Source organism: Brachyhypopomus gauderio, chromosome 7, assembly GCF_052324685.1.
Source record: "Brachyhypopomus gauderio isolate BG-103 chromosome 7, BGAUD_0.2, whole genome shotgun sequence".
In the NCBI taxonomy this organism is placed as follows: Eukaryota; Metazoa; Chordata; class Actinopteri; order Gymnotiformes; family Hypopomidae; genus Brachyhypopomus; species Brachyhypopomus gauderio.
The window spans coordinates 31,683,869-31,696,214 of record NC_135217.1 but is presented as its reverse complement, the minus strand read 5'-3'; the positions used below and the strand labels follow the sequence as shown (position 1 = coordinate 31,696,214).

Below are 12,346 nucleotides of genomic sequence, written 5' to 3'. Positions count from 1 at the left end.
AGTTCAACCCAACATAAAACCCCTGTTTTATAAAAACTTTAAAACGTGATTTATTCTGCTTTCCACGAGTTGATTTGGATGAAAACAGTAGTTTAGCAATTACACTGATGTATTAGAGCAATACCACTTCGCCAATAAGAAAGAGAGAGCGAGAGGCTTTTGTGTGACTTCACTTCCCAATTTTAGAAAGCAGAGCTCAAAAAGAGAAAAAAAAAACTCTTGCCATCCGGTTATAGTCTAAGCGAAAATTTGTAGCTGCAATGGTTTGCGCCAATGACTGAATGCGCCTGTGCACACGAGTCGATGCGTTTCACCCAAGGTTAAAGTAGCTGGGTCTGTACAGCTCAATTAAACTTTCTACATGAACTATACAGAAAACTACAATGGACTGTACTATTAAGGTAGGCGTTTGATCTGGTTTATTGTCTGTTCTGAATATGAGTGCGCAGCCTCCCACTGTCTCGGTTAGCTCGACTCTTTTTCTAAATGAGAGACAAGGCGGTGATGTAGCTCCTCTCTTTCCTTCTTGTACAAAATTTCCTCTTCCTTCCCGTTGGTGGTTGAATGTCGGCTCTTTAATAACACAAGAAACCACTACAACTTTTAGACTCAGATAAAAACGAAATGGTGTCCAGGGCGCGCATGAAAGGGTAGGCAGCAATTTATCACTCCTTTAGTTTTTTATTTTTTTGATCTCACTGTGTTAGTTACGGCAGCTGCTCAACAATCTAGATGAGCAAATCGACCAACATTTTCGTTAAAATACACTATTGGGATTACGATAAGGAAGAAAACGACAGCAAATACCTGCGTGGAAATAGTGACGATTTTTATACATTGAACGTGTATGGCGCAGAGCGCGCGGCAGGTGGATCAGGCGCCATCAGTTTGGACTACAAATGAAGCTTATTTAACCGAAATGGATCGAAATTCGTCCGGTATTTGTATTTTGTTTATTTATAATTACTCGTAGGCTATATAAGCATCATATTGCAAAACATCATATACTGTTAAATATATATTTTTTCCTAGGCTATGCCACAGCTGGAAATGGGTGAAAACACATTCACGTTAACGTTCAATCTGTTTTGTTTTCCATCACCTAACTACCATATCAGATTCTCAATTTGAGCTGTTACTGCACATTTTTAAGTTTAGCTAGTATGATTTATTATGTAAAATGCAAACCAACCAAAAATACTAGCAGCAATTGTTCCTTTCGAAAAAAAATATGTAGACTGAAATGAAAGTTTGCATTAGGGTTATCGAACATAAAAGTAGTTTTATATTGTCCGTTGATATCAATTAATGATAACGAATTATTTGAATCGTCATTAAATAGTCCAATCATTAACTAGGCTATAGTCTTAACAGCATAGGACAGTGTCCATGTTGTTTTAAATGTAAAGTAATTGGCTTGTTAAAAAACATTTATCAATTTAGAGAACTATTATGCACCACCATTCACTGCTAGCGCCTATGCAGATTACAGATAAGGGCGACTTTTGGCAAAATTAAATCTTAATTAAAACTAGAGTATTAAAGTCCAATGAAACATAAGATGTAGGCCCTGGTATTAACTGGGGATAAACGGGCTATGTAACATAAAGTAAAATGACATTTCCTGAATATATATTTAGAAGGATTTTTGCATAGGGGCCAATATTCTCTTTTGTAACACTTTATCTGTTCTTTATGAAAAGGTGTTTCAAAAAAGAAAACATGATTTGTGCGTATTTATATGACTACTAACTTTACTGGTTTTATGAACTTTGTGGACTATGAGGCGTGTATTGGACCCGTCCTCGCTAATGTCTATAAGCGCATGGTGGAGTTTTTAAGGAATGATTTCAACAGACTGCTTGTCAGGTGTCGTTATCTCAACTCAACAGGCTTCCTGTCTCAAACCTCAGACTTTCCGCACACACTTCCGCTCTCCTCATACCAAAAAGGCAACAAAGACTGACAAAATTCAGACTAGGTCTGCTGCCAAATCATTGTTCGAAATTTCAATTAAATGTGTTGTACAATAAGTTAAGCAATATTGTGCTCACACTATATCATCCAGGTTCCGTTATTGTGTGCTCTGAAACGTGGGCCCTGTATCTTCTGAGCTCCTACACTGACGTGTACATGTACGATGTGTACTGATTAAAAACTTGTGAAAACCGCAGTGTTTTTGCAGCTCAAGGCGCAGCTGCACGTCTATTTGCAAAATCAGCATGGCTCAACGTCAACTTCTGCTTTCTCATATCTAAATCGACTAACGGAGGGCCAACACTCACAAGGGAAGGCCTGTTTGAAAAAGTGCGGCAAATTAACACACAAACATCTATATCCAGTTGAACAGAATAACAATGTAAATTAAACCCAGTTTAATTTAAACCCAGTTCTCTGTCTCTAACAAACTTAAATTGTAAATAAGTCGGTGGCGGGGAAATGACTGGTGAATAAGAGGAGCTTTTTGAAATGTCATGGCAGTGCATTGTAATCAGTAGGGTAGGCACTTATATATAGGCTACAATTAATTTTCATTATAACAATTTGGTTGTATTTCAGTCAGGAGAGCAAGAAGCAAAACCCCCAACACTGAAAAAAAGAACTTGTTGGATTTACTCAATTCAATAGCGGACATTGGTTGCACACATTTGTTTTGCTTCAGCAGCAACTTACTCTCTCTGTGTGTTGTGTAGTTTTTACACAATAAAATTACATGTCTGTTTAAAACATGAGGCAGTTGTGTTAGATACACTCAAAATGCTTACATAAATCCAATACATGGCTAGTCTCTTTTTTTCAGTGAACATTGAGATGCGCCAAAAAACCGACATCCAAAATACTGGCACAACATTTTGGATCCAGCATTACATACCACATTTCGAAAATGTCACTAACAAGTCTTGAATTTGACTTATACTTTACACACTTAAAGTATCTGACTACACGTTACATTTTATTATTTTCATTATCTAGACTTTACAAATAAAAAGCATATAAATAATCATCAATAATATGCTGTCTCTGGTGAAGTTATCTCGACAAAATTAGTTTACTATATGAGTTAACAGAATAATTCGTTAGTTACAATAAGAAAGCAATGCAATAACTATTCTAAGGCTATGCAGGGAACATCTGATAAATGTCGTTCGTGAAACATTTATTTCTAATCACACGTAAACACAGCGGTGCAGCTGATTCATGTGCAACATGCATGTGGGATGAATAGGAAACACAAAAACCAACATTTTACAACACAAGCGAAGCCAAATGCGAAACTCGAGTATAGCCCGGCCAAACATCTCCACATTTTGGGTTGAATAGTGACGTGATTACAAACGGCGAAACATTATCGGACATTATCGGAATATACACGGGAATACAGTGGGGAAACAACAACTGAAGGGAATATAGACTAAACGAGCTTTAATCGTTGTTCAAAACAACATGAACTGTGGAATAATGAACAGTTGTTCTATAAAAACCAATAAACGAAAGTATAAAGATTTGGCTTCATAAAAGGTTTAGGTGCAGTTACACATTTAGTAAAAGCACGCGCTTTAAGTGCCACTGCACTGGGGGCACAACTGGGCTCCCTGGTAGCAGCAAGGCCACTTAAATCTAAGTTCAACCTCAAATTATTTTTGCAGAACGTGTGCAAGTCGCGTTTGCTGCTGCAAATGTCTTTGGACCCATAGAAACGGCAACTGATATGAAACTCATTGAACAGGAAGTCGGTTGTGGCATTGGTGGCTAGAGCAGAGCTTAGTGAACAAGTTCACCACACTGAGAGAGAGAGAGAGAGAGAGAGAGAGAGAGAGAGAGAGAGAGAGAGAGAGAACGCGTGTATCTGTGTGTCACACGTGTACGTGCATATATACGTTTGTGGTCAACAGCAAGTAGAATTTAGGTACAGAAGCACAACGTTTCACGCTATAAGAAAAACCATTAAAATGGCCTGATGATTCCTGGATTTATTTTTATGACTGCCAGCACTTTATTCGAAGATATGTATTATTTTATTGTCTATCAATTCAAATATTGCAAAACAAACAGCATAAAAACCAAAAATGGGCTACCGATCACGCAGAAGAGTGAGTCCATCCGGCGGAACGAAGCTGTGTTTAAGAACGTCATCGGGTTCGTTTACTCATCCGTTACTCACGTGTGCCCGTTACTCACGTGTGTCCGTTACCACGTTACGGCGACCCCGCCCTCCCTGGCGCAGGTACGCTAGTGGGAGGGACGTGCAGGAAGCGGCGCAGGGCGCAGTGCAGTAACCTTTCACACTAGTTTCCCTGGCCCTCCTCGTGGGGCCAACTCACTTTCACTTCTCCTGTGGCCTGTTTATACCATTCGGTGCGCATGTTAAACTCCAGTGAGGGGCAAGGAGTGCACTGCTCTCTGAATCACTGGTCTGGGCGTAGTGACTGCCAGGGCATGAGAGGAGAAATAGATCAGAGTGGTGGTCGGCTGGCACAGTGAGAACTGATCTGAGTATGGAGTGAATGAGCAGGTCACACATGGTGATGTGATAACAAACAGGGTTATGTTCGCATATGACACCACCTACTCTTGCTATTAGTGGTTTGACTTTCTACCTTTAAAGCCTTGGACTTGAAATTATTTATTAAATGTTTTACTGTTTTAATATATATATATATATATATATATATATATATATATATATATATATATATATATATATATATATATATATATATATTATAATAACCAAGATATAAAGTACAATTGAATTGCTTATGAAGACCAAGATTATCTTTGAAATAAAATGTGAAATACTCCTTTTCAATTTGTAGAGGAAGGACTTGTGAAGTGATTTATGTAGTTGTTGTAGCTATATAACTGCATGTTTCTGGAACTCACATTTTCGCTTTGTCCTATTGTCATTTTTCAGTGCCTCATATTACAGATTACATAAGATTATGTAAGATTACATAAAGACAGATCAGATGCAACAATGACATAAAACCGACCGTGACATCAGTTTAAAAACAAACAAAAATGTTTCAATTACGTGTGTCTAAACAGTTACTGACTGTTCATCAAGGTTGCCTACTCCCTGGCCAGTAGCCCCCCCCCCCCCCCCCCCCCACAGCTCTTACAAATGTGTTTTTCAGCCCTGAGTGACCCCATCTCTCTCACTGCCCTGTTTCCTCTCCCCTGGCCTCAGCCAAAAGGTTTCACTGCACATGGGGGACAGGTTTCCTGTGAGCCACCAAAAAAACTGGACGGTGACGCATTTGAGCTGCGAAGACAATAGCCAACCCCTCTAAACAACCCCACACACATGAACACAAACACTCATGCACTAACACTTACATACATTTGAATATATAAAACACCACTGGCGTCTAACCTCCACATACAAAAAAAAAATGTTTAGAACTCTTTCCTGACAAACTTCACTAATGTGGCAATCTAAATTGTACATAAAACACAAAATGCAACACATAGAATTAATTAACCAACTATTAATACACTTTTTTTTTTTTAGAAATACAAAGATCCAGACAGGACTCACACAATGAGATTTCAGCATGACAAAACTGAATTTACTTCCATCTAGTTACACTCCCTCAGTTCACACAGTGGAAGTTTCCTTGGAAGCAACATATCCACTGAACTGTGATTTCAACACGAGTGATCTGTGATGCAGGAGTTTGAATAGCAGAGATAGTAAATGAACATAGTGTCTGTCTGTGCTGCTGCTGAAGCCTGTTGTCTTAGCAAAATTCTGATTGATGTTGAAATGACTCTTGGTGTTGACTTTCATCCATCTCAGAAAAAAAGCCACATTATAGAATGTGAATTTGGGCAACTACAGTCCCACACCTGGCTCAATTTATAAGAATCTGTAAGTTTATGCTAAACCATTCTTCTGTGTGATTACCGCAAGCTTTCTCCTCCACCAGAATGTTTCTTACCTGCACTGGCAAACCTCAAAGTGAGTCAGAAGACTCTTCTGACAAACATCTCGTACTGCAAAAGTGGTCAAGCCAGTGTCAGAAGTGTGGAAGTTGAGACTACACCCCGCATTGTCCTTAGTTGAAGTTTAAAGATTCTCTGGTAGGGCTTTGCCATATGAACAGGACTGAGGTGCCTGTCATAGGGAATCCTAGCAATGCCAAACTCTCCATAACAAGCTTTGAATTCACACATGCTAAGGTTGTTAAAGACCCTGTCAATGATCAGCAAGAGTGGCAGTTGAATTGAGTTCTACCAGAATGAGTCAACAGAGTTCACATTCTAACTTTGTACATGTTTACCAGACTCTATTAGCAGAGAATGCTGCAGGTTATTCCTGAGCTGAGTGTAGCGCTGTTACTGAATTTCCTGTGAAGTTATTTTGAGTCTATAATTGGGCCCTGCCCAGCTAATATTAATGACATAGATGAATATGGCCTCTAAATAAGGAAAAAGACTAACAATGCCAAAACGATCATGCTGCAAAATGTGTGAAAAAACGTTGCCCTAACATTGACAACACGTTCAACCACGACCACCAGCCCTGTCCAGTACTAAAGCTGCTTGTTCCTGGGGTGTGTAACAGGAAGCCCTGTCTGTGGTGAGTGAGGACCAGTCCCTGTTCGAGCCCACGTTCGGCAGTGCCCAGGCCGTGCACATGAAGGCGGAGATCGCGTCCCCGGTGCAGGCCGTGTTCCGGCAGGGCTCAGAGGAGAGCTCAGAGAGCACTGAGCATGATTGGACATCCACCCCGACACCCAACCCCAACAAGAGGGTGGAGCACGTCAACGGAGCCAGGTGGGGGGGGGGCGTGGCCAGGTGGGAGGGCGTGGCCAGGTGCAGTCCTGCCTGAATGCGGCACCTTGTCATTCTTTAGGCAGTTTCATTTGTATCAACAAAAAAATATAAATTCGATTCATGATCCGCTGTTAACGTTGTTTTTTTTTACATTTTGCTAATGTTTGATAACATTCCTAAATGGTCACAGGCAAGTATATGAAGGTTTTTGTGTTGTTCCAGTGATAATAAAAAGAACAATACAACTCAAGATTCAACATATCATTTGTAACAATTAATGTCTATTAGCAGCTTTAGTAAGTTGATTTGTTTTAAGCGTTACTTCCTTCTGTAATGCACAATAGGACTTGAATTATTACAACATCTAAAATATGGCTCAACCCAGCACATGATATCAGAGACCTTGTGTGTTCGAGTATCAACAGACAACAGCATTATATTTATTAGTATGCAAAACATATACAGAAAGGAAATGAATAAATATAAATAAAATGGAATGTTTAACAGAGCAATTAAAAGTTGTAAGCATGCATAACGTCTCCCGGGTCCATCCTGCCCTGTTGCTGCTCCAACAGACAGTCCCCGGTGGAGTGTGTGGGGACCAGACGTAGCCGACACATCAGCAGCGGTGACGGAGCACAGCTGTCCTATCAGTCCTCGTACCCGGAGCCACGCCCCCAGTCGGCCACGCCCCCCAGCGTCACCACCGAGGAGAAGAGGGTGATCGTTCCTGCAGGTGAGAACGCTGTCGTCTGGGTTCTCTACCTGATCCTCCGCCCTCTGGCTACTCTAAAATTTCTTTCTCAATGTCGGGCAGGATGTGGATTTATCTGCCCAGGCCCAAAACCATTTTCTGACTGTTTATATCTTGCTTTATCTTTGAGAATTTCATAGAACCACTAATTTCTTTTAGGAGATGTAACCTGATGATATGGTTTTTGAAGGCCTCTGAGATAAAGAAAGCAAGCTGGTTGCAGACATACACACTAAACACACAGGCAGATATTTGGTAACCACAGGCCCTTGCATAATAGAGGAAGTAGATGTTCTGTGTGGAGCAGCTCAGTGCCACTGCCTGAGCTGTAGATGGGAGGAGCTCTTTCACGCACCACGTCTTCTACTCCCTTCCTGTGTCTTCAGCCTCAGCGATATTAAAGGCCTAAACTGATAATTACTTTTTTATGCTTAAAGCTGCACAGATTTAATGCAAATTTCCAACAGATTTGCTTTAAGGGAAAAGATAAACACATCAGAGGGACCAAAAGCTTCTCTATTTGCGATCTCTTGATTCTGAGAGGTCAGTAATATCTGGCCTCCTGGAGATACTGGAAGGTGACTGCGTTCTGTCACCAGATGTTCTCCCATATCTACCTGCATGGGTTTCTTGGAAAACCGGAAAAGTGTGATTGATATTCCTGGTATGACTGATTCATTGGGAAGTGATTCAAATGTGATGTGGAGAAGACAATAAGGCCACGATGAATTACTCACACATATCAGGACATTGAAGGACAATGTTGACGGTTTGGTGATGTCATTTTTTTAAGGACAGAATAATGGAGTCACTGTACATGCTGTGTCTAGGATGTCAGGCATTATTTTATATGTGACTCACCAAGGCTGCTCAGAACCCACCCAGGCTGCACTTGATCACTCCACAATTAATGAAAAACACAAACACGGTCCAAGATGGTCCGAGAGTTTAGTGGCACATGCTACAGCTGCAATAAAACATTTAATAGCCAGGCAAACACATCGCATTACATTTTTTTTTTTCAAAAGTAGTGCTGTCAATTTCAGGTGCCGCGATTAAAAGTCCTCACCAGGATTTTGCTCAAGCTTGCTAGATTTTCTAATTAGCAATCCAGGTAAAATTAGTGGAATCAACACAATCCAGGAAGCCTGAGCAAAATCCTGGTGAGGACTTTTAATCGCGGCACCTGGAATTGACAGCACTATTCAAAAGCCAAACACGAGTGTCTCAGCATCCAGCAGCACTTCCTGTCCGTCCTCACTGCTGTTTCCTGTCTCAGACCCCGAAGTGTGGACACACGACCATGTGCGGCAGTGGGTGGAGTGGGCAATTAAGGAGTACAGTCTAGTAGATGTGGACGTGTCCCTGTTCCTCCCACTGGACGGCAAAGCACTCTGCAAGATGACAAAAGAAGACATGATGCGTCTGACATCCATCTACAACACCGACATCCTCATTTCACATCTCAACTACCTCCGGCAGAGTAAGATGCCTTCCTGACATAGCATGGCTTACATTTTAGCATTAACACACACCTAACATTATTAGTTACAGGTTATTAATTAACTCAGGAAAATGTCAGAATAACTCAGGTACTGAAATGCATATTTTGATGATGGCGTTTTGTACTGCAGTCTTGGGTATCAGAAGGGTTTGGTATAAATTAAACCTCTCAGAAACTGCGGTATATTTTCCACTACATGCATGGCATGAACCAACCACCTCTAAACTAAAACCATGGTGTTGTGCAGATGTATTTATATTGTTGCTGTTCGACCTGCAGGTAGTCCTACCTTCTCATATCCAACCACCCCGACCAACACACAGCCACAGCCACGACTACAGGTTAAAGCTGGTAAGTTAGAACACCTGCCCTGATTTCGGACAAGATGCTAAGCGGTACCATAAAACCAGTACGTTGAAACTCGAGTAAAGCCAGTTCAAGCCGTCTGAAGTCTTCTACAGTTTTGCAGTTTCAGACAGGAAGCAGCTGCATGGAGCAGGAAGTGGGGTACGGGTGCCCAGCTAAGACACAATTGACTATTTTATGGCGAATAGATTTGACTACAACAAAAGGACACTGGGCCCGAGGGATGGAGGGTCATCTTTGGGCCTTGTTGGCCTGTTTTGCTGCGGGCTTTGTTCTGTCCACAGTTGTTTCCCCAGGGTCTTTAATGTAATGCTTCCTTCCTCCCGTACCCCCCCCCCCCCCCCAGGACTCCTCTTCCTGCAGAATCTCCCTCTGTTAACTCCTCTTATCTCACTATGTCTTGGTGCAGAAAACAACTTTGAGGAGATCAGCAGAAGAAACAGTTGGTCATCAAGTGCCATGCCAGCAGTTCCTAAAGGTACAGATACCCCAGAGGGCACGGGGGGGGGGGGGGGGGGGGGAGAGGTTAGACACTCATTTAGCATCAAGGCAAAGAAGACAAACAGGATCAGGTAAACTTGGAAGGATCAGGTAAAAGGAAGGCAGATGAGTAGATGTGTTGCCTCAGCTCAACTAGACACAGCACATACTGGTCATTACAGAACAACAACCTTACTAGGATTACTGCTATGTGGAATTTTATTATATTGACAAGAGTTAAAATTACTTGGAGTTAAGGGCTGATTTCCCTGTGGGACACTTACAGGGTCACCAGTGGAGACGCAACACAACAGCAGGATCACAGAGCCGCCACCCAGACTCACTCAAGGTGATCAAGGCTCGACCTCAACACACTGTTTTTATGAATTACAACAGACAGGTGCTTGGGACGCAAACTCATCTGTGCATCAATGACTCTTTTGTTTGTAGACCCTTACCAAGCACTAGGACCAATCAGCAGTCGCCTTGCAAATCCAGGTGAATATTTTCAGATGTTATACTGCCAAGAAGAGTTTTGGCTTCTAAATGACTAATCAAAGTGCCATTTTCTGATGCAACATAAAAATGTGCAATGTGGAAAGGGAAAATATCTGCTCCTTTCCACTAATGCGACCATATACTGCCAGTCAAATAGTACATTTTGCATAACAAGACAACTCCAACTTAAGTCTTGTGTTATATAGAATCCCTTCACAGGCCCGTAGCCAGCATTGTGATGGGGGGGATCTTTTTCCCCCAAAAGTGGACTTAATTTGCCTCTCTACTCCAGTGCCCCCTAAATACACGAGCGCACTTCAAACCTTTTAATTTACACATATTTTATTCATTATAAGCATGGTTGCCAACTTTTCAAAATCACTAGGAGTGAGATTTGATGCGGGGGGGGGGGGGGGTGTTATGTCTTATATGTTTCCTCTATGTTGCGTCTAAAGCGATCGATCGCCAGTAGTTGGCGCCAGAGCGAACTAGTAACTCATTGAATCATATATGTAGATCGGAGATAAATAAACTAGATTTTTTCAGCGTGAGAAATCGGATGTATGGCGTGTGAAGACAGTCAAATGCGAGTGTCTCACGCTCATTGCGTGAGAGTTGGCAACACTGTTATAAGTTTGTTGTGAGTCTGTTGTTGCTGTCCTTATTTGTTTGTCTGTATATCCACCGGAGATTAACGTTGAATAGCCTACCTATCTTGAGGGGGCATGTGTGTACGGGGGGGATCGAACGAACCCTCCGATCCTCCCTGGCTACGGGCCTGCTTCAGTTCATCCTCATATTGGTCCGTCCCCGCAGGTTCGGGTCAGATCCAGCTTTGGCAGTTCCTGCTGGAGCTGCTCTCCGACAGCGGAAACTCCGGCATCATCACGTGGGAGGGAACCAACGGCGAGTTCAAGATGACAGACCCGGACGAAGTCGCCAAGCGTTGGGGGGAACGCAAGAGCAAACCCAACATGAACTACGACAAGTTGAGCCGTGCGCTACGCTACTACTACGACAAGAACATCATGACCAAGGTGCACGGAAAGCGCTACGCCTACAAGTTCGACTTCCAGGGCATCTCTCAAGCACACCAGAGCCATCCACCAGAGGGCAGCATACTGAAGTTTCAGACAGAGGTACCATTTCCTCAGGGTTACCACAGCCACCAGCCTAAAGTGAACTTCATGGGCGGCCACACTGGCCCCATGCCCGTGTCTCCAGGGAGCTATTTTGGGCCTCCTACCACGTACTGGAACTCACCGACTGGGGTGGTGTATCCCAGTTCGCCCATGCCCCGACACCCAGGCACGCACTCTCATTTGAACTCTTATTACTAACAGAAAGCCTGACTAACCCCCTCAGCAGCCATGTTTTACTAACACATCCACGGAGTTTAATTAGAGTTCTGCTGTTGAGATGTTTTGAACCCAGTGTGAAGCTGAGAGGGTCAACACAGAGATACATTATCTTATGTACAAAGTCTATTATCGTGTATGGCATTGAAAATGTATCCTAAAACAATAGCTTTTATCACTTGTAGCAATTACAGTCAACAAACATTAGTCAGACTGGTTTTGTACAGCACACTGAATAAAAAGCACACATAGTCAGTAAGTGTACATATTTTTATATGTTGTATAAAAGGGTCTCAATATTTCTCTAACGATTGCCATATCCACCTAAAATATTTTACTGTTTTTGTACAGATTTGTGACATTCATATAAATCCCTTTTTTAAACCAATAAACATGTATCTATCAGTTATGCAGTTTGTTTCTGAATGTTTCAAAAACCTGTTACAAAAGAATGTTACAAAACCTATGTACTAATACTACGTTAAAGAAAAGCACAATTATTATTAAAAGTAATACCCCTCTGACAAAATCCTGCTATATGTTATATACAGTGTTACTGTGCATGTGATGAGTGGAAAAGACCCAAACAATCAAGCAGATAAT

General features: G+C 41.8%; 1 protein-coding gene across 3 annotated transcripts; it reads left to right on the top strand.

Annotated features, from left to right (window-relative positions):
* Positions 1-231: 231 nt before the first annotated feature.
* fli1rs (Fli-1 proto-oncogene, ETS transcription factor-related sequence) lies at positions 232-12,152 on the top strand. Of its 3 annotated transcripts, none has more exons than XM_077013257.1 (9): positions 232-401; positions 6,572-6,783; positions 7,359-7,519; positions 8,817-9,020; positions 9,321-9,392; positions 9,817-9,885; positions 10,174-10,236; positions 10,338-10,385; positions 11,202-12,152. In XM_077013257.1, the coding sequence occupies exons 1-9, from the start codon at positions 384-386 to the stop codon at positions 11,723-11,725; spliced, it is 1,371 nt and encodes a 456-aa protein (XP_076869372.1). In that variant the 5' UTR covers positions 232-383; the 3' UTR covers positions 11,726-12,152. The 3 variants fall into 3 exon arrangements, with proteins under 3 accessions (XP_076869372.1, XP_076869373.1, XP_076869374.1); XM_077013258.1 differs by lacking the exon at positions 232-401 and adding an exon at positions 492-650; XM_077013259.1 differs by lacking the exon at positions 232-401 and adding an exon at positions 657-938.
* Positions 12,153-12,346: the final 194 nt, after the last annotated feature.